Source organism: Nipponia nippon, unplaced genomic scaffold (assembly GCF_047370975.1).
Source record: "Nipponia nippon isolate SJK-2023a ecotype South Korea unplaced genomic scaffold, ASM4737097v1 scaffold_50, whole genome shotgun sequence".
NCBI classification, from domain to species: domain Eukaryota; kingdom Metazoa; phylum Chordata; class Aves; order Pelecaniformes; family Threskiornithidae; genus Nipponia; species Nipponia nippon.
In genome coordinates, this window is record NW_028262370.1 from 443,815 (window position 1) to 466,220 (window position 22,406).

General features: G+C 63.1%; 1 protein-coding gene across 1 annotated transcript in view; it reads right to left on the reverse strand.

The window, feature by feature from the left end:
• Positions 1 to 22,406, reverse strand: part of LOC104009141 (tenascin-X) — a 71,075-nt gene that overhangs the window by 1,933 nt on the left and 46,736 nt on the right. Inside the window, 18 exon segments of the mRNA XM_087734921.1 lie at positions 435 to 598; positions 2,700 to 2,861; positions 3,948 to 4,044; positions 4,820 to 4,971; positions 6,272 to 6,404; positions 6,814 to 6,938; positions 8,858 to 9,151; positions 9,471 to 9,764; positions 10,102 to 10,395; positions 11,398 to 11,691; positions 13,235 to 13,537; positions 14,308 to 14,601; positions 15,412 to 15,699; positions 16,708 to 16,995; positions 18,484 to 18,771; positions 19,588 to 19,881; positions 20,744 to 21,124; positions 21,874 to 22,171. Of these exon segments, the coding sequence (XP_087591047.1) occupies positions 435 to 598; positions 2,700 to 2,861; positions 3,948 to 4,044; positions 4,820 to 4,971; positions 6,272 to 6,404; positions 6,814 to 6,938; positions 8,858 to 9,151; positions 9,471 to 9,764; positions 10,102 to 10,395; positions 11,398 to 11,691; positions 13,235 to 13,537; positions 14,308 to 14,601; positions 15,412 to 15,699; positions 16,708 to 16,995; positions 18,484 to 18,771; positions 19,588 to 19,881; positions 20,744 to 21,124; positions 21,874 to 22,171 (4,443 nt within the window).

The window sequence follows — 22,406 nt, forward strand, 5'->3', positions numbered from 1 at the left end:
ATTATGGCCCCCTTCAGCCCCCACTAACTGCACTCTGGCCCCCTATAGGTCCCCATAGGCCCCTATAGACCCCATTATGGCCCCCTTCAGCCCCCACTAACTGCACTCTGGCCCCCTATAGGTCCCCATAGGCCCCCTATAGACCCCATCATGGCCCCTATAGGTCTCCTATGACCCCCACAGACCCCATCATGGCCCCTATAGGTCCCCATAGGCCCCCTATAGACCCCATCATGGCCCCATAGGCCCCCTATAGACCCCATCATGGCCCCTATAGGTCCCCATAGGCCCCCTATAGACCCCATCATGGCCCCTATGGCCCCCTACAGACCCCATCATGGCCCCTATAGGCCCTCACAGACCCCATCATGGCCCCCTACAGCCCCCACCAACCGCACTGGGGCCCCCCATAGGTCCCGGTGCCTATAGCCTGCCTGGTGGTGGTGGGGGGTCCCGTAGCGGCCGTTGAGGTTGGCGTAGTGGCAGTTGCGGTACCACCAGGCCCCCGTGTAGGAGACGGCGCAGGGGCGGGGGCGGCCCCGGGGGTCGCGGTCCCGCGTGGAGAAGGGGCTGCCGGCGTGGTAGGAGAGCGCGTCCCCTGCGGGACCCCCGTCAGAGCCCGGGACCCCCGGCACCCCCAGGGGACCCCCCAGGGCCCCCCCCCAGGCCCCCCCCCCCAGGGACCCCCCAGGAACCCCCTTCAGGGAGCCCCCCCAGGGACCCCCCCCCCAGGGATCCCCCAGGGACCCCCCAGGGACCCCCCAGGGACCCCCCAGGGACCCCCGCAGGAATCCCCCTTCAGGGAGCCCCCCAGGGACCCCCCCCCCCAGGGATCCCCCAGGGACCCCCCAGGGACCCCCTTCAGGGACCCCCCGGGACCCCCCGTCAGAGCCCCAGGACCCCCCCCCCCCGCCAGGGACCCCTCAGACCCCAGCCCCCCGGAACCCCCGTCAGACCCCCAGGGACCCCCCGGGACCCCCGTCAGAGCCCAGGGACCCCCCGGGACCCCCGGGACCCCCTGTCAGGAGACCCTGCCAGACCCCACCAGAGCCCCCCAGGAATCCCCCCCCGGGGCCCCCCCAACGACCCCCAGGACGCCCCCCAGGGCCCCCCAGGACTCCCCAGGGCCAAGGGAACCCCAAGACCCCTCGAGGACCCCCCCACACCCCCTCAGGACCCCCCAGGACCCCCCCAAGACCCCCCAACAGCCCCCCAAGACCCCTCAGGATCCCCCAGGACCCCCCAGGCCCCCCTTCATGGGCCACGAGACCCCCAAGACCCCCCCCGACCCCCCCCCATGGGCCAAGGGCCCCTCAAGACCCCCAAAGACCCCCCCCAGGACCCCCTAAGATCCCCCAGGACCCCCAAGACCCCCCCAGCCCCACCGTGGGCCATTAGACCCCCAATATTCCCCCTCGGACCCCCTTGATGGGCCAAGGAAACGCCAAGGCCCCCTCCCAGCACCCCCCAAAACCCCCCTGGACCCTTCCAGGACCCCCCATGACCACTCAGGACCCCCCAAAATCCCCCCAAGACCCTCCCAGGACCCCCTAAGACCCCTCAAGACCTCTCCAGGACCCCCCCCCCAAACCCCCAGGACCCCTTCAGGACCCTCCAGGATCCCCCAAGGCCCTTCCAGGACCCCCCAGGACCCCCTGAGATCCCTCAAGGCCCTTCCAGGACCTCCCATGACCCCCCCAGGACCCCACCAAGACCCCTCCAGGACCCCCAAAACCCCCCAGGACCCCCCAGGACCCCTCCAGGACCCCCAACCCCCCCAGGACCCCCTGAGATCCCTCAAGGCCCTTCCAGGACCTCCCAAGACCCCACACGACCCCCAAGCCCCCCTCAGGACTCCGCAAAACCCCCCAGGGACCCCATTCATGGGCCAAGGGACCCCTGGCCCCCTCCCAGGACCCCCAAAACCCCCCAGCACCCCTCCAGGACCCCCCAAGACCCCCCAGGACCCTCAAGACCCCTCCGGAACCCCCCAATACCCCCCCCCCCCAGGACCCCTTCAGGACCCCCTGGGCTCCCTCAAGGCCCTTCCAGGACCCCCCAAGACCCCTCAGGACCCCCCAACCCCCCCAGGGACCCCATTCATGGGCCAAGGGACCCCCAGGCCCCCTCCAGGCGCCCCCCAAGACCACTCACGACCCCCCCCCCCCAAGACCCCCCAGGACCCCTCCAGAACCCCCCAAGACCCCTCCAGGACCCCCAATACCCCCCAGGACCCCCTGGGCTCCCTCAAGGCCCTTCCAGGACCCCCCCAGGACCCCCCAGGACCCCTCCAGGACCCCCCAATACCCCCCAGGACCCCCTGGGCTCCCTCAAGGCCCTTCCAGGACCCTCCAAGCCCCCTCACGACCCCCAAGCCCCCCCCCCAGGACCCCCCAACCCCCCCCAGGGACCCCATTCATGGGCCAAGGGACCCCCAGGACCCCTCCCAGGACCCCCAAAACCCCCCAGCACCCCTCCAGGACCCCCCAAGACCCCCCAGGGCCCCCAAGACCCCTCCAGAACCCCCCAATACCCCCCAGGACCCCTTCAGGACCCTCCAGGCTCCCCCAAGGCCTTTCCAGGACCCCCCAAGACCCCTCACGACCCCCAAACCCCCCTCAGGACCCCCCAACCCCCCCCCAGGGACCCCATTCATGGGCCAAGGGACCCCCAGGCCCCCTCCAGGCGCCCCCCCGTACCGGCGGTGCCGCTGTAGGCGCCGAGGTGGAGGCGGTAATGCTCCTCGGGGCCGGCGATGGCGAAGTCGCGGTAGCGGGCGAAGGCGGCGTCCCGCGGGGTGCGCAGGTCCACCCGCAGCTCCGTGGGGGTCCCCGCCGTCAGCGCGTGCAGCGCCTCGTTCCCTGCGTCCCCGCGCCTGCGTCAGGCCACCGCCGCCGCCCGGACGCCTGCGGCCCTCCCTGGTCACCCGCGCAAGCCCACCCGCGCGCCAAGGTCCAGAGTCCCACCCGGGACCACCCAGGCACCTGGGTCCCCTCCATTGGAGACCCCAGACCCCCCAGAAATCCTCCCCAGGGACCCCCAGGGCCAAGGGACCCCCCAGACCTCCTCAGGACCCCTCCAAGACCCCCCCCCAGGACCCTCCAGGACCCCTCCAAGACCCATCAGGCCCCCCAAGACCCCCCAACATCCCTCAAGAGTCCCGATGTCTGGGTGCCCCCGGACACCTGGGTCCCCCCTTTGGTCACCCACCCAGGCCCACCCAGACGCCAGGGTCCCCTCCCTTGAGCCCACCCAGATGCCTGGGTCCCCCCAACACCGGGGTCCCCTCCCAGACTCCTGGGACCCACCCAGACTCTTGGGTCCCCTATCCTGGGTGCTGGGGTCCCCCCAAGTCCCCCCGGACACTGGGGTCCCCCGCGGCCACCGGGATCCCCCCCTGGATCCCCGGGTTCCCCCTGGACTCCTGGGTCCCCTATGCTGGGTGCTGGGGTCCCCCCAAGCCCCCCCCCCCGGCCACCGGGGTCCCCCCCTGGGTCCCCCCTGGACTCCTGGGTCCCCTATGCTGGGTGCTGGGGTCGCCCCAAGCCCCCCCCCCCGGCCACCGGGGTCCCCCCTGGGTCCCCCTGGACTCCTGGGTCCCCTATGCTGGGTGCTGGGGTCGCCCCAAGTCCCCCCAGATGCTGGGGTCCCCCGCGGCCACCGGGATCCCCCCCTGGATCCCTGGGTCCCCCCTGGACTCCTGGGTTCCCTATGCTGGGTGCTGGGGTCCCCCCAAGTCCCCCTCCGGCCACCGGGGTCCCCCCCTGGGTCCCCCCTGGACTCCTGGGTCCCCTATGCTGGGTGCTGGGGTCCCCCCAAGTCCCCCCAGACGCTGGGGTCCCTCATCCTGGACTCCTGGGTCCTCCCAGATGCCTGGGTCCCCTACCCTGGGTGCCGGGGTCCCCCCACGTCCCCCCACGTCTCCCCGGGTCCCCCCGCGCCCTCACCCAGCCAGAACTCCCCCGTGAGGTTGCCGAAGCCGTGGGCGTAGGCGTCCCACCCCCGCCAGAAATCCGTGCCCCCGTCCTGGCGGCGCTGGAACACCTTGGGGGAGGGGTGGGGGGGTCAGAGGGGGTCGGGGGGGCCCCACCCCCTCCATTGACCCCCCCCCAAGGGCCCCCCATTTCCCCCCAGACCCCTCCCAGTGCCCCCCAGGACCCCCACTGACCCCCAGACCCCCGCCCCCAATCCCCCATTGACCCCCATTTCCCCCAGTGACCCCCATTCCCCTATTGCCCCCCCCAACTCCCCATTGCCCCCCATTTCCCCCTATATGCCCCATATGACCCCTCAGCCCCTCCCAGTGCCCCCAGTTCCCCACCAGTCCCTCTATTGCCCCCCAAACCCCCCAATGCCCCCCAAGACCCCCATTTCCCCCATTGAACCCCCTGTAGCCCCCCAATACCCCCATGTGACCCCCCCCCCCAGCCCTTCCCAGTGCCCCCCAGTTCCCCACCAGACCCCCCCAGTGCCCACCAGGACCATCCATTTCCCCATATCCCCCCAATACCCCCCATACAACCCTCCAGCCCCTCCCAGTGCCTCCCAGTTCCACCCCAGCCCCCCCAATGTCCCCCAAGATCCCCTATTGCCCCCCAAGACCCCCATTTCTCCCCATAGAACCCCCTACAGACCCCCAATACCCCCTATAAAAGCCCCACAGCCTCTCCCAGTGCCTCCCAGTGCCTCCCACTCCTCCTGTTGCCCTTAAGACCTCCCCCAATGCCCCCCAAATCCCCCATAAAAAACCCTTGTAACCCCCTATAGAAGCCCCCCCAAGCCCCTCCCAGTGCCCCCCAGTTCCCTCCAGTTGCCCCACCAGCCAGCCACCGCCGTCCGTCTCCATGTCGCAGAAGACGCGCAGAGGTCTCCCGGGGTCTCCCCCGAGGAAGATGAGGGTCTCGCGCGAAGGCCCTGGCCCGTTCAGCTGCTCCTCGGCGCAGTCCCGGGGGTGCGGGTGGGGGAGGGGAGCTGGGGGGGGTACAGGGGGTGTGGGGACCCCAGCACCCAGGGACCCCTAAGGCACCATAGCGAATTCTGGGGACCCAGGCATCCAGGTGCCCCCCACCCAAGGGCCCAGATCCCCCCCCCCCCCCCCATGGACCTAAGCGTCTGGGTGCCCCCCACCCAAGGGCCCAGATCCCCCCACCACCCATGGACCCAAGTGTCTGGGTGCCCCCCACCCAAGAACCCCCACCACCCATGGACCCAAGTGTCTGGGTGCCCCCCACCCAAGAACCCCCACCACCCATGGACCCAAGCGTCTGGGTGACCCCACCGAAGAACCCCCACCACCCATTGACCCAAGTGTCTGGGTGCCCCCCACCCAAGAACCCCCCACCACCCATGGACCCAGGTGTCCAGATGCCCCCACCCAAGGGCCCAGATCCCCCCACCACCCATGGACCCAAGTGTCTGGGTGCCCCCCACCCAAGAACCCCCACCACCCATGGACCCAAGCGTCTGGGTGCCCCCCACCCAAGAACCCCCACCACCCATGGACCCAAGTGTCTGGGTGCCCCCCACCCAAGAACCCCCACCACCCATGGACCAAGGTGTCCAGATGCCCCCCACCCAAGGGCCCAGATCCCCCCACCACCCATGGACCCAAGTGTCTGGGTGCCCCCCACCCAAGAACCCCCACCACCCATGGACCCAAGCGTCTGGGTGACCCCACCGAAGAACCCCCCCCACCCATCGACCCAAGTCTCTGCGCGCCCCCCACCCAAGACCCCCCCACCACCCATGGACCCAGGTGTCCAGATGCCCCCCACCCAAGGGCCCAGATCCCCCCACCACCCATGGACCCAAGTGTCTGGGTGCCCCCCACCCAAGAACCCCCACCACCCATGGACCCAAGCGTCTGGGTGCCCCCCACCCAAGAATCCCCACCACCCATGGACCCAAGCGTCTGGGTGCCCCCCACCCAAGGGCCCAGATCCCCCCACCACCCATGGACCCAAGCATCTGGGTGACCCCACCCAAGACCCCCCCCCACCCATGCACCCAAGCATCTGGGTGGCCCCACCCAAGGACCCCCACCACCCATGGACCCAGGCATCTGGGTGCCCCCCACCCAAGAACCCCCACCACCCACGGACCCAGGTGTCCAGATGCCCCCCACCCAAGGGCCCAGATCCCCCCACCACCCATGGACCCAAGTGTCTGGGTGCCCCCCACCCAAGAACCCCCACCACCCATGGACCCAAGCGTCTGGGTGCCCCCCACCCAAGAACCCCCCGCCACCCAGGGACCCAGGCGTCCGGCTCACGGGTGTCAAAGGTGACCTCCAGGTGGGTGGGGGGGGTGTCCCCGCCCCGGCCCCACAGCTGCACCCCATAGCGCCCTGCTGGCTCCAGGCCCCGCAGCTGCTGGGACGTCGCCTCGGGGGGCAGCCGCAGCGTCTGGGGGGGCACAGGGGGTTTTGGGGTCCCCTGATGCATTATTGGGGTCCCCTGGGTGTTATTGGCGTCCCCTAAAGGAGGATTAGGGGTCCCACAAGGAATATTGGGGTGTACAGGGGGATACTGGTGCCCCCGAGGGTTTACTGGGGTGCCCAAGGTGTTATTTGGGTCCTACAAGGAATTTTGGGGTCCCCAGGGGGTGATTGGGGTGTCTGAGTTGGTATTGGGGTCCCACAAGGAATATTGGGGTCCCTGGGGGGACCGGGGTCCCCAAAGTGTTAATGGGGTCCCTGGGGGGGGATACCGGGGGTCCCACAAGAAATGTTGGGGTCCCCAGGGGGGTTATGGGGTGTCACAGGGGGTTTTGGGGTCCCCAGGGGGGTTTCGGGGTGCCTGGGGGGGTTGTTACCTGCTGGGGTCCTCCGGGGGGGCCGTAGACGAGGTCGTAGCCATCGGGGGAGTCGCGGGGGGGCACCCAGTGCAGCTGGGCGCTGCGGGGCCACACAGTCCCCACCCAGAGGGTCCCCGGGGCGCCTGCGGGGGGGAGGGGCATGGCCGCTGACACCCCCAACCCCCCCAAGGACCCGCCCACCGACTGCTCCCCAATGGACAATGAGACATCCCCCCACCCAGCCACCATAGCCCCCCAACCCCACAGAAAGCCCCATGGGCCCCCCCACCCCCGGACCCCCTGTAGCACCCCAGGGTCCCCACCCACAGCCCCCAGGGGACTCTCCCCGCCAGGGACACCCCACCCACACACCACCGCTCCAACCAGCCATCCAGGTGGCCAGTCAGCAACCGTCCGACCATCCACCCTCCGACCATCCACCCTCCAACCATCAACCATCCACCCATCTACCCGTCCACCCGTCCAACTGTCCACCAGCCCAACCGCCCACCTGCCCAACCATCCATCCATCTGTCCACCCATCCAACTGTCCACCCACTTGTCCATCCACCTGTCCATCCAACCATCCATCCAACCATCCACCTGTCCACCCACCCACCTGTCCACCCACCTGTCCACCCACCTGTCCATCCACCTGTCCATCCACCTGTCCATCCATCCACCTGTCCACCCATCCAACTGTCCAACCATCAACCGTCCAACCATCAACAATCCATCCAACCAACCATCCATTCAACCAACCAACCAACTGTCCAGCATCAACCATCCACCCGTCAACCACCCACTTGTCAACCATCCAACCGTCGACCTTCCAACCGTCAACCTTCCAACCGTCAACCTTCCAACCATCCAACTGTCCAGCATCAACCATCCACCCACTGATCTATCCAACTGTCCTGGGTTCAGCTGGGACAGAGTTAATTTTCTTCCTGGTCGCCGGCGTGGGGCTGTGTTTTGGGTTTAGGATGAGAACAATGTCGATAACACCCTGATGCTTTGGTTCTTGTTGCTAAGTAGTTGCTAAGTAGTCGCTAAGCAGTGCTTACACCAGTCAAGGCCTTTCCAGCTTCCCCTGCTCTGCCCGGTGCACAGGGAGCTGGGAGGGGGCACAGCCAGGCCAGCTGACCCAGACTGGCCAAAGCACTGTTCCATACCATACGGCGTCATGCCCAGTATAGAAACTGGGGGGAGTTGGCCGGGGGGGGGCGATCGCTGCTCGGGGATGGGCTGGGCATCGGTCGGCGGGTGGCGAGCAATTCTACAGTTATCACTTGCTTTGTATTACTATTATTATTATTTGGTTTTATTATTATTATTACTACTATTCTATTTTATTTTACGTCAATTATTAAACTCTTCCTATCTCAACCCACGACTTTTCTGACTTTCACCCTTCCGATTCTCTCCCCCATCCCCCTGGGGCGGGGGCAGTGAGCGAGCGGCTGCGTGGGGCTTAGCTGCCGGCCGGGGTTAAACCACGACACCAACCATCCATCCACCCACCCGATTGTCCAACCGTCAACCATCCAACCGACCATCTGCCTGTCCATCCATCACGCATCCAGCCGTCCAACCATCCAGTCATCCCTCCCTCCATAAAAGCACCCACCCACCTTTCCACCCATCCAACCAACCATCCATAAAACCACCCCTCCCTCCCTCCATTCTCCGCACATCCATCAGTCCGTCCCTCCATCCCTCCGCCCTTCATGCTCCCGTCCCTCCATTGGTCCCACCCTTAGTGCCAAGAGCTTCTTCCCACCAGTCCATGGACCCAGCCAGCCAAGGATCCAGCCAGTCATCCAAAGAGCCAAAGAGAAGCAACTTCCATCTGTCCGTCCGTCCATCTGTCCGTCCGTCCATCCACCCACCCAACCCTCCGACCTTGCACGCACCCGTCCCATCATCCACACCCTTGTCAGCACCCAAGAGATGTTCCCACAAGGCCCAAGGCACCAGCACGGGCCCTGTCCCAGCGCCTGCCACCGCCCCAAACCCAGCGCCCAAAGGGGACACAGAAATGGCCCGCAGACGCCCTCACCTGTGACAGCGTCGATGGAGACGGGGCCCAGGCGCTTCCGACCCCACACCCCGTACAGGTTGAACTTGTAGCGCCGCGACGGGGACAGCCCCACCACGCTCACCGTGCGCGAGCCACCGGCCACGGGCAACACCTGCGCCTGCCCTTGCGCATCCCTGTACTGCACCGTGAAGGAGTCAAAGGTGCCCTCGGGGACGCTCCACTCCAGCTGCACGGAGTCGGGGGTGACACGCGGGGCCGTGAGCTCGCCCAGGCGGGGCTGGGAGGGAGGCTTCTCCTTCTGGGGAGCTGGGGCTGCAATGGAGAGGACACGATGCAGGGCATAAACATCAACCCATCCATCCAGCTCTTCAACAGCCAACCAAATGTTGCTCTAACCATCCCTCCACCCCTCCCTCCCTCCCTCCACCCCTCCCTCCCTCCCTCCACCCCTTCATCCCTCCCTCCCACCCTCCCCCCAGCCTTCCATGCTCCCACCCCTCCAACCCAGGCAGCACCCAAGAGATGTCCCCATTTCCCACCAGGCCCAAAGGACCAGGATGGGCCCTGCCCAAGCTCCTGCCCCCACCCCAAACCCAAAGGGGACATGGATGGATCCAGCACACGCCCTCACCTGTGATGGTGTCAAGGGAGATTGGACCCACACGTTTCTGCCCCAACACCCCATACAGGTAGAAATTGTAGCGGTGGGACGGGGACAGCGCAGGGACGGTCACCGTGTGGGACCCTCCGTCCACGAGCAGTGACTCGGGCTGGCCTTGGGCATCCCTGTACTGCAGCATGAAGGAGTCAAAGGTGCCCTCGGGGACGCTCCACTCCAGCTGCACGGAGTCAGAGGTGACCTGGGAGGCCGTGAGCTCGCCCAGGCGGGGCTGGGAGGGTGGCTCCTCCTCCTGTGGGGCTGGGGCTGCAATGGAGGGGGCGCAATGCAGGCATAAACCTCCACCCATCCACCTCTCCAACCAGAAACCAAACATCCATGCATCCGATGCTCTCTCCATCCTTCAGGCAAGGAATTAACATCCATCCTTCCACCGACGCATCCATCCATCTCTCCATCCATCCCTCCAACCTCGCATGCTCCAACCCTTCCAACCCAGTCAGCACTGAGCAACCCAGTCAGCACAGAGATGTCCCCATTTCACAAGAGGCCAAACACACCCAGGACAGGCCCTGCCCCAGCTCCTGCCCCACAGCAACCCACTTCCAAAGGGGACATTGAATCAACCGGCAGACGCCCTCACCTGTGACAGCGTCGGTGGAGACGGGGCCCAGGCGCTTCCGACCCCACACCCCGTACAGGTTGAACTTGTAGCGCCGCGACGGGGACAGCCCCACCACGCTCACCGTGCGCGAGCCACCGGCCACGGGCAACACCTGCGCCTGCCCTTGCGCATCCCTGTACTGCACCGTGAAGGAGTCAAAGGTGCCCTCGGGGACGCTCCACTCCAGCTGCACGGAGTCAGAGGTGACCTGGGAGGCCGTGAGCTCGCCCAGGATCGGCTGCGATGGTGGCTCCTCCTCTTGTGGGGCTGGGGCTGCAGTCGAGAGAGCACAGTGCAGGCCATAAAATTCCGTGAGCCCGTCCATCCATCCAGAAACCAAGCACCATCCAGCCAATGCTCTCTCCATCCTTCAGGCAATCACTTATCATCCACCCATCCATCCAAGCCCCATCCATCGAGCTGATCGTCCACGCACCAACCAGCCCACCCACCCACCCAAGCACACATCCAGCTCTCCACCTCCTTCTCCATGCACCCACCCACGCCTCCAGCCCTCCCATCACCCATTTCCCAGCTCATCAGACATCCGTCCGTCCGTACGTCCACCCATCGTCCCTTTTTCCTTCCCTCATTCTTTGAATCCATTCCTCCCTCAAACCATCCAAACACCTAAACATTCATTTCATCCAGCAGCTACCATCCATCCCTCTGTCCCTCCATCCCTCCGTCCCTCCATCCCTCCATCCCTCCATCCCTCCATCCAACCATGGCTCTCTCCAAGCATCCAAACCACCGAGGCCATGAACCAGCCACAAACTCATCTCTCTGTCCACCAAGCGACCCAACCCTCCATCAATGCACTCGGTCACCCAATCCATCCAGCCCTCCAGCCACCCAATCATCCATCCATCCATCCACCCATCCATCCACCCATCCACCCATCCATCCATCCATCCATCCATCCATCCACCCATCCATCCACCCATCCATCCACCCATCCATCCTTTATTTCATGTATCCACTCAAAAATCCGTCCACCCCCTCAACCACCCACCCATCCACTCAACCAACCAACCAAACCTCCATCCATCCACCCATCCATCCATCCATCCATCCATCCAGTCCATCCATCCATCCCCCCATCCCCCAGCCTCCCATGCACCCGTACCTCCAGCCGTGCCCCACTCAGCACCCAACACCTATTCCCATTTCCCACAAGGCCCAAGGCACCAGCACGGGCCCTGTCCCAGCGCCTGCCCTCATCCAAACCCAGCGCCCAAAGGGAACACGGATGGAGCCCACAGACGCCCTCACCTGTGACAGCGTCGGTGGAGACGGGGCCCAGGCGCTTCCGACCCCACACCCCGTACAGGTTGAACTTGTAGCGCCGCGACGGGGACAGCCCCGGCACGCTCACCGTGCGCGAGCCACCGGCCACGGGCAACACCTGCGCCTGCCCTTGCGCATCCTTGTACTGCACCGTGAAGGAGTCAAAGGTGCCCTCGGGGACGCTCCACTCCAGCTGCACGGAGTCAGAGGTGACCTGGGAGGCCGTGAGCTCGCCCAGGATCGGCTGCGATGGTGGCTCCTCCTCCGGCTCAGCTGCAGCTGCAACAGAGAGAGCACAACGCAAGGCATAACGATTGAACTGTCTATCTCCATCCTTCCATCCCTCCATCCTATTTTCTATCCAGCCGTTGTCTCATCCATCCATCCATTCTACTCATCAGCGCTCCATTCATCATCTCACTCACTCTCCCACCTGCCCTTCCATCCACCCTTATCACTCTTCCACCCGTCATCCTTCCCCCGTCCAGCCAGCCATGTCCTTCCACTCACCCACCTCGTCATTCATCCACCCACCCAAGCACCACCCACCTGACAACTGCTCCACCCATGCACACTCCAACTTCTTCTCCACCAGGCATTCCATCCAGTCCTTATCCATCCCATCCTCTGTGCATCACTCCACCAAGCCCTCCATCAATGCAGCCAGCCAGTTGGCCAGCCAGCCAATCCCCTGGCTTTCCATCCACTTCTTCCTTCAGTTGGCTCTTTAATCTCGCCCTCCGTTCAATCACCCAACCAGCAAACCCCTCACTTCATCCTCCAAACAAACAACCACCTCCCCCAACACCCCTCCACCTATCCACCCTTCCGCCCTTCCATCCAACCACCCACCTATCAACTCCTTTCAGCCACTCCGGCCACGAACCAGCCACAAACTCCACCGCCCTCCATCTCTCCAGCCAGCAGCCGAGCCAACCATCCATCCATGCATTCCTTCAGCCAGCCTTCCCTTCATCCACCCACCCCTCCCGCCATCCCACAAGTGTCCAGCTCGCCGTGCACTCAACAACCCCCGTCTTCTCCTAGCCATCCTTCCGCTCCTAAATCCACCCGTCCACGCTTCGCTCCAGACACCCATCCAACCATTCAATCAACCATCCCGTCCACGAAGCACCCACACACTCAGCTCATCAGCCATCCATCCGTCCGTCCGTCCGTCCGTCCGTCCACCCATCGTCCCTTTTTCCTTCCGTCACTCCTTGAATCCATTCCTCCCTCAAACCATCCAAACACCTAAACATTCATTTCTTCCAGCAGCTACCATCCATCCCTCTGTCCCTCCATCCCTCCATCCCTCCGTCCCTCCATCCAACCATGGCTCTCTCCAAGCATCGAAACCACCGAGGCCATGAACCAGCCACAAACTCATCTCTCTGTCCACCAAGCGACCCAACCCTCCATCAATGCACTCGGTCACCCAATCCATCCAGCCCTCCAGCCACCCAGTCATCCATCCATCCACCCATCCATCCACCCATCCATCCATCCATCATCCATCCGTTATTTCATGTATCCACTCAAAAATCCGTCCACCCCCTCAACCACCCACCCATCCACTCAACCAACCAACCAAACCTCCATCCATCCATCCATCCATCCATCCATCCAGTCCATCCATCCATCCCCCCATCCCCCAGCCTCCCATGCACCCGTACCTCCAGCCGTGCCCCACTCAGCACCCAACACCTATTCCCATTTCCCACAAGGCCCAAGGCACCAGCACGGGCCCTGTCCCAGCGCCTGCCCTCATCCAAACCCAGCGCCCAAAGGGAACACGGATGGAGCCCACAGACGCCCTCACCTGTGACAGCGTCGGTGGAGACGGGGCCCAGGCGCTTCCGACCCCACACCCCGTACAGGTTGAACTTGTAGCGCCGCGACGGGGACAGCCCCACCACGCTCACCGTGCGCGAGCCACCGGCCACGGGCAACACCTGCGCCTGCCCTTGCGCATCCTTGTACTGCACCGTGAAGGAGTCAAAGGTGCCCTCGGGGACGCTCCACTCCAGCTGCACGGAGTCAGAGGTGACCTGGGAGGCCGTGAGCTCGCCCAGGATCGGCTGCGATGGTGGCTCCTCTGATGGCAGTTCCTCCGATAGCGGGGCTGAGGCATCGAAGGAGAGGCACAAAGTAGGGTACACAGGGGAACATCCATCCTTCCAACCATCCACCCATCAATGAACTCTGCCAACCATCCAACCAGCAATCCATCCCATCGTGGATCGGTACGCCATTTGCCAGTCTCGCCAGCCAGCCGGTGCCAAAGTTCTTCCTCAATTAGATCACTCATCCATCCATCAGCGTCTTTCATCATCCCCCCATTGTCTTCCCATCCGCCCAACCACCACTGATCCACCCACCCACCCCCCATCCATCTCTCCTCCCATTTCACCCCAGTTTAGACCACAAGCCCCCTCACCCATCTCTTTAGCTTTCCATATCCAGGTCCATCCACGGAACCAGCCAGCCGTTCAGCTACCCAGTCATTTCATCAGCCCCCATCCCACCACCCACTCAACCTGCTGTCTGTATGTCCGTACAACCACCGGCCCATCCATCCATTCCCAGTTCCAATCGTCCTACCATCCATTTCCCAGTGCACCGCTACCCTTCCCTCACTCCTTGATTTCCCCTACTCATCCATCCATCCATCATCCATCCATCATCCATCCATCATCCATCCACCCACCCACCAAACCACTCATTCCTCCAGTCCAGCCTCCCTCCCTCCATTCCACTCTCCGACCTTGCACGGGCCCTTCCCTCCCTCCCTCCCCAGGTCAATGCCCAAGGGATCTTCCCACTCAACGGGCTCCAGCCCCACAGCAACCAGGGCCCACAGGGGTCACAGACGGGGCCCGCAGATGTCCTCACCTGTGACAGCGTCGGTGGAGACGGGGCCCAGGCGCTTCCGACCCCACACCCCGTACAGGTTGAACTTGTAGCGCCGCGACGGGGACAGCCCCACCACGCTCACCGTGCGCGAGCCACCGGCCACGGGCAGCACTTGCGCCTGCCCTTGCGCATCCCTGTACTGCACCGTGAAGGAGTCAAAGGTGCCCTCGGGGACGCTCCACTCCAGCTGCACGGAGTCAGAGGTGACCTGGGAGGCCGTGAGCTCGCCCAGGATCGGCTGGGGTGGTGGCTCCTCCTCTTGTGGGGCTGGGGCTGCAGTCGAGAGAACACAGTGCAGGCCATAAACATCCATGGCTCTGTCCCAGCGGCCATCCATCCTTTTTTCTACCCAACCGTTCATCCATCATCCACGCATACACTCACCTCATCATCCCTACACTCATCTGTTACCCCAAGCACCCACCCACCCCTTCTTCCAGCCGTCCTCCACACCGCTCCTCCCATCAGCCTTCCAACCACCCACACAGGCATCCTTCCGCTCACCATCTCTCTGTCCATTCACCCACCGAATCCTCCAAGCACCGCCCAAAGCACCCAAACAAACACCTTACCGGCCACCTGGCTACTCAGTAAGGCAGCTCTTTGGTCACCCACCATGTCAGCCATTCCTTCACCCACGTGGTCATCACTCTCTTCATCCACCCACCAGGCCCTTTCCCAACCTGGCCATCCAACCCTCTCTCCCTCCCTTTCCCCGTCCAACCCGCCATGCCTCCATCCACCCAATCAACCACGTTTCCATGCACCATCCCAGCCTACGTCCCATGAATCCATTCCTCTGCCCAACCATCCTGTCACTCATGATCCATCAAAACACCCATCTCTCCAGGCAGCCATCCCTTCAGATGTCTATCCATCCAATCAACCGATTCACCACCCACCCACCCATCCATTCCTCCAAACCAGCCTCCCTCCCTCCATTCCACTCTCCGACCTTGCACGGGCCCTTCCCTCCCTCCCTCCCCAGGTCAATGCCCAAGGGATCTTCCCACTCAACGGGCTCCAGCCCCACAGCAACCAGGGCCCACAGGGGTCACAGACGGGGCCCGCAGATGTCCTCACCTGTGACAGCATCGGTGGAGACGGGGCCCAGGCGCTTCCGACCCCGCACCCCGTACAGGTTGAACTTGTAGCGCCGCGACGGGGACAGCCCCACCACGCTCACCGTGCGCGAGCCACCGGCCACGGGCAACACCTGCGCCTGCCCTTGCGCATCCTTGTACTGCACCGTGAAGGAGTCAAAGGTGCCCTCGGGGACGCTCCACTCCAGCTGCACGGAGTCAGAGGTGACCTGGGAGGCCGTGAGCTCGCCCAGGATCGGCTGGGGTGGTGGCTCCTCCTCTTGTGGGGCTGGGGCTGCAGTCGAGAGAGCACAATGCAGGGCATAAAATTCCACGAGCCCGTCCATCCATCCAGAAACCAAGCACCATCCAGCCAATGCTCTCTCCATCCTTCAGGCAATCACTTATCATCCACCCATCCATCCAAGCCCCATCCATCGAGCTGATCCTCCAAACACCAACCAGCCCACCCACCCACCCAAACACACATCCAGCTCTCCACCTCCTTCTCCATGCACCCACCCACGCCTCCAGCCCTCCCATCACCCATTTCCCAGCTCATCAGACATCCGTCCGTCCGTCCACCCATCGTCCCTTTTTCCTTCCCTCATTCTTTGAATCCATTCCTCCCTCAAACCATCCAAACACCTAAACATTCATTTCATCCAGCAGCTACCATCCATCCCTCTGTCCCTCCATCCCTCCATCCATCCCTCCATCCAACCATGGCTCTCTCCAAGCATCCAAACCACCGAGGCCATGAACCAGCCACAAACTCATCTCTCTGTCCACCAAGCGACCCAACCCTCCATCAATGCACTTGGTCACCCAATCCATCCAGCCCTCCAGCCACCCAATCATCCACCCATCCATCCACCCATCCATCCATCCATCCACCCATCCATCCACCCATCCATCCATCCACCCATCCATCCATCCATCATCCATCCGTTATTTCATGTATCCACTCAAAAATCCATCCACCCCCTCAACCACCCACCCATCCACTCAACCAACCAACCAAACGTCCATCCATCCATCCATCCATCCATCCATCCATCCATCCAGTCCATCCATCCATCCATCCATCCATCCATCCATCCAGTCCATCCATCCATCCCCCCATCCCCCAGCCTCCCATGCACCCGTACCTCCAGCCGTGCCCCACTCAGCACCCAACACCTATTCCCATTTCCCACAAGGCCCAAGGCACCAGCACGGGCCCTGTCCCAGCGCCTGCCCTCATCCAAACCCAGCGCCCAAAGGGAACACGGATGGAGCCCACAGACGCCCTCACCTGTGACAGCGTCGGTGGAGACGGGGCCCAGGCGCTTCCGACCCCACACCCCGTACAGGTTGAACTTGTAGCGCCGCGACGGGGACAGCCCCACCACGCTCACCGTGCGCGAGCCACCGGCCACGGGCAACACCTGCGCCTGCCCTTGCGCATCCCTGTACTGCACCGTGAAGGAGTCAAAGGTGCCCTCGGGGACGCTCCACTCCAGCTGCACGGAGTCAGAGGTGACCTGGGAGGCCGTGAGCTCGCCCAGGATCGGCTGGGGTGGTGGCTCCTCCTCTTGTGGGGCTGGGGCTGCAGTCGAGACAGCACAGTGCAGGGCATAAAATTCCACGAGCCCGTCCATCCATCCAGAAACCAAGCACCATCCAGCCAATGCTCTCTCCATCCTTCAGGCAATCACTTATCATCCACCCATCCATCCAAGCCCCATCCATCGAGCTGATCCTCCAAACACCAACCAACCCACCCACCCACCCAAACACACATCCAGCTCTCCACCTCCTTCTCCATGCACCCACCCACGCCTCCAGCCCTCCCATCACCCATTTCCCAGGAACAATCCTCCACCATCACGGCAGCCAGCCAATCCCCTGGCTTTCCATCCACTTCTTCCTTCAGTTGGCTCTTTAATCTCGCCCTCCGTTCAATCACCCAACCAGCAAACCCCTCACTTCATCCTCCAAACAAACAACCACCTCCCCCAACACCCCTCCACCTATCCACCCTTCCGCCCTTCCATCCAACCACCCACCTATCAACTCCTTTCAGCCACTCCGGCCACGAACCAGCCACAAACTCCACCGCCCTCCATCTCTCCAGCCAGCAGCCGAGCCAACCATCCATCCATGCATTCCTTCAGCCAGCCTTCCCTTCATCCACCCACCCCTCCCGCCATCCCACAAGTGTCCAGCTCGCCGTGCACTCAACAACCCCCGTCTTCTCCTAGCCATCCTTCCGCTCCTAAATCCACCCGTCCACGCTTCGCTCCAGACACCCATCCAACCATTCAATCAACCATCCCGTCCACGAAGCACCCACACACTCAGCTCATCAGCCATCCATCCGTCCGTCCGTCCGTCCGTCCACCCATCGTCCCTTTTTCCTTCCGTCACTCCTTGAATCCATTCCTCCCTCAAACCATCCAAACACCTAAACATTCATTTCATCCAGCAGCTACCATCCATCCCTCTGTCCCTCCATCCCTCCATCCCTCCGTCCCTCCATCCAACCATGGCTCTCTCCAAGCATCCAAACCACCGAGGCCATGAACCAGCCACAAACTCATCTCTCTGTCCACCAAGCGACCCAACCCTCCATCAATGCACTCGGTCACCCAATCCATCCAGCCCTCCAGCCACCCAGTCATCCACCCATCCATCCACCCATCCACCCATCCATCCATCCACCCATCCATCCACCCATCCATCCATCCATCATCCATCCGTTATTTCATGTATCCACTCAAAAATCCGTCCACCCCCTCAACCACCCACCCATCCACTCAACCAACCAACCAAACCTCCATCCATCCATCCATCCATCCATCCATCCATCCATCCATCCATCCATTCGATCAACCATTCCATCCATCCATCCCCCCATCCCCCAGCCTCCCATGCACCCGTACCTCCAGCCGTGCCCCACTCAGCACCCAACACCTATTCCCATTTCCCACAAGGCCCAAGGCACCAGCACGGGCCCTGTCCCAGCGCCTGCCCTCATCCAAACCCAGCGCCCAAAGGGAACACGGATGGAGCCCACAGACGCCCTCACCTGTGACAGCGTCGGTGGAGACGGGGCCCAGGCGCTTCCGACCCCACACCCCGTACAGGTTGAACTTGTAGCGCCGCGACGGGGACAGCCCCGGCACGCTCACCGTGCGCGAGCCACCGGCCACGGGCAGCACTTGCACCTGCCCTTGCGCATCCCTGTACTGCACCGTGAAGGAGTCAAAGGTGCCCTCGGGGACGCTCCACTCCAGCTGCACGGAGTCAGAGGTGACCTGGGAGGCCGTGAGCTCGCCCAGGATCGGCTGGGGTGGTGGCTCCTCCTCTTGTGGGGCTGGGGCTGCAGTCGAGAGAACACAGTGCAGGCCATAAACATCCATGGCTCTGTCCCAGCGGCCATCCATCCTTTTTTCTACCCAACCGTTCATCCATCATCCACGCATACACTCACCTCATCATCCCTACACTCATCTGTTACCCCAAGCACCCACCCACCCCTTCTTCCAGCCGTCCTCCACACCGCTCCTCCCATCAGCCTTCCAACCACCCACACAGGCATCCTTCCGCTCACCATCTCTCTGTCCATTCACCCACCGAATCCTCCAAGCACCACCCAAAGCACCCAAACAAACACCTTACCGGCCACCTAGCTACTCAGTAAGGCAGCTCTTTGGTCACCCACCATGTCAGCCATTCCTTCACCCACGTGGTCATCACTCTCTTCATCCACCCACCAGGCCCTTTCCCAACCTGGCCATCCAACCCTCTCTCCCTCCCTTTCCCCGTCCAACCCGCCATGCCTCCATCCACCCAATCAACCACGTTTCCATGCACCATCCCAGCCTACGTCCCATGAATCCATTCCTCTGCCCAACCATCCTGTCACTCATGATCCATCAAAACACCCATCTCTCCAGGCAGCCATCCCTTCAGATGTCTATCCATCCAATCAACCGATTCACCACCCACCCACCCATCCATTCCTCCAAACCAGCCTCCCTCCCTCCATTCCACTCTCCGACCTTGCACGGGCCCTTCCCTCCCTCCCTCCCCAGGTCAATGCCCAAGGGATCTTCCCACTCAACGGGCTCCAGCCCCACAGCAACCAGGGCCCACAGGGGTCACAGACGGGGCCCGCAGATGTCCTCACCTGTGACAGCGTCGGTGGAGACGGGGCCCAGGCGCTTCCGACCCCACACCCCGTACAGGTTGAACTTGTAGCGCCGCGACGGGGACAGCCCCACCACGCTCACCGTGCGCGAGCCACCGGCCACGGGCAACACCTGCGCCTGCCCTTGCGCATCCTTGTACTGCACCGTGAAGGAGTCAAAGGTGCCCTCGGGGACGCTCCACTCCAGCTGCACGGAGTCAGAGGTGACCTGGGAGGCCGTGAGCTCGCCCAGGATCGGCTGGGGTGGTGGCTCCTCCTCTTGTGGGGCTGGGGCTGCAGTCGAGAGAGCACAATGCAGGGCATAAAATTCCACGAGCCCGTCCATCCATCCAGAAACCAAGCACCATCCAGCCAATGCTCTCTCCATCCTTCAGGCAATCACTTATCATCCACCCATCCATCCAAGCCCCATCCATCGAGCTGATCCTCCAAACACCAACCAGCCCACCCACCCACCCAAACACACATCCAGCTCTCCACCTCCTTCTCCATGCACCCACCCACGCCTCCAGCCCTCCCATCACCCATTTCCCAGCTCATCAGCCATCCGTCCGTCCGTCCGTCCACCCATCGTCCCTTTTTCCTTCCCTCATTCTTTGAATCCATTCCTCCCTCAAACCATCCAAACACCTAAACATTCATTTCATCCAGCAGCTACCATCCATCCCTCTGTCCCTCCATCCCTCCATCCCTCCATCCCTCCATCCAACCATGGCTCTCTCCAAGCATCGAAACCACCGAGGCCATGAACCAGCCACAAACTCATCTCTCTGTCCACCAAGCGACCCAACCCTCCATCAATGCACTCGGTCACCCAATCCATCCAGCCCTCCAGCCACCCAATCATCCATCCATCCACCCATCCATCCACCCATCCACCCATCCATCCATCCATCCACCCATCCATCCATCCATCCACCCATCCATCCATCCATCCTCCATCCGTTATTTCATGTATCCACTCAAAAATCCGTCCACCCCCTCAACCACCCACCCATCCACTCAACCAACCAACCAAACCTCCATCCATCCATCCCCCCATCCCCCAGCCTCCCATGCACCCGTACCTCCAGCCATGCCCCACTCAGCACCCAACACCTATTCCCATTTCCCACAAGGCCCAAGGCACCAGCACGGGCCCTGTCCCAGCGCCTGCCCTCATCCAAACCCAGCGCCCAAAGGGAACACGGATGGAGCCCACAGACGCCCTCACCTGTGACAGCGTCGGTGGAGACGGGGCCCAGGCGCTTCCGACCCCACACCCCGTACAGGTTGAACTTGTAGCGCCGCGACGGGGACAGCCCCGGCACGCTCACCGTGCGCGAGCCACCGGCCACGGGCAGCACTTGCGCCTGCCCTTGCGCATCCCTGTACTGCACCGTGAAGGAGTCAAAGGTGCCCTCGGGGACGCTCCACTCCAGCTGCACGGAGTCAGAGGTGACCTGGGAGGCCGTGAGCTCGCCCAGGATCGGCTGCGATGGTGGCTCCTCTGATGGCAGTTCCTCCGATAGCGGGGCTGAGGCATCGAAGGAGAGGCACAAAGTAGGGTACACAGGGGAACATCCATCCTTCCAACCATCCACCCATCAATGAACTCTGCCAACCATCCAACCAGCAATCCATCCCATCATGGATCGGTACGCCATTTGCCAGTCTCGCCAGCCAGCCGGTGCCAAAGTTCTTCCTCAATTAGATCACTCATCCATCCATCAGCGTCTTTCATCATCCCCCCATTGTCTTCCCATCCGCCCAACCACCACTGATCCACCCACCCACCCCCCATCCATCTCTCCTCCCATTTCACCCCAGTTTAGACCACAAGCCCCCTCACCCATCTCTTTAGCTTTCCATATCCAGGTCCATCCACGGAACCAGCCAGCCGTTCAGCTACCCAGTCATTTCATCAGCCCCCATCCCACCACCCACTCAACCTGCTGTCTGTATGTCCGTACAACCACCGGCCCATCCATCCATTCCCAGTTCCAATCGTCCTACCATCCATTTCCCAGTGCACCGCTACCCTTCCCTCACTCCTTGATTTCCCCTACTCATCCATCCATCCATCATCCATCCATCATCCATCCATCATCCATCCACCCACCCACCAAACCACTCATTCCTCCAGTCCAGCCTCCTTCCCTCCGTTCCACTCTCCGACCTTGCTCGTGCCCTTCCCTCCCTCCCTCCCCAGGTCAATGCCCAAGGGATCTTCCCACTCAACGGGCTCCAGCCCCACAGCAACCAGGGCCCACAGGGGTCACAGACGGGGCCCGCAGATGTCCTCACCTGTGACAGCGTCGGTGGAGACGGGGCCCAGGCGCTTCCGACCCCACACCCCGTACAGGTTGAACTTGTAGCGCCGCGACGGGGACAGCCCCACCACGCTCACCGTGCGCGAGCCACCGGCCACGGGCAACACCTGCGCCTGCCCTTGCGCATCCCTGTACTGCACCGTGAAGGAGTCAAAGGTGCCCTCGGGGACGCTCCACTCCAGCTGCACGGAGTCAGAGGTGACCTGGGAGGCCGTGAGCTCGCCCAGGATCGGCTGGGGTGGTGGCTCCTCCTCTTGTGGGGCTGGGGCTGCAGTCGAGACAGCACAGTGCAGGGCATAAAATTCCACGAGCCCGTCCATCCATCCAGAAACCAAGCACCATCCAGCCAATGCTCTCTCCATCCTTCAGGCAATCACTTATCATCCACCCATCCATCCAAGCCCCATCCATCGAGCTGATCGTCCACGCACCAACCAGCCCACCCACCCACCCAAACACACATCCAGCTCTCCACCTCCTTCTCCA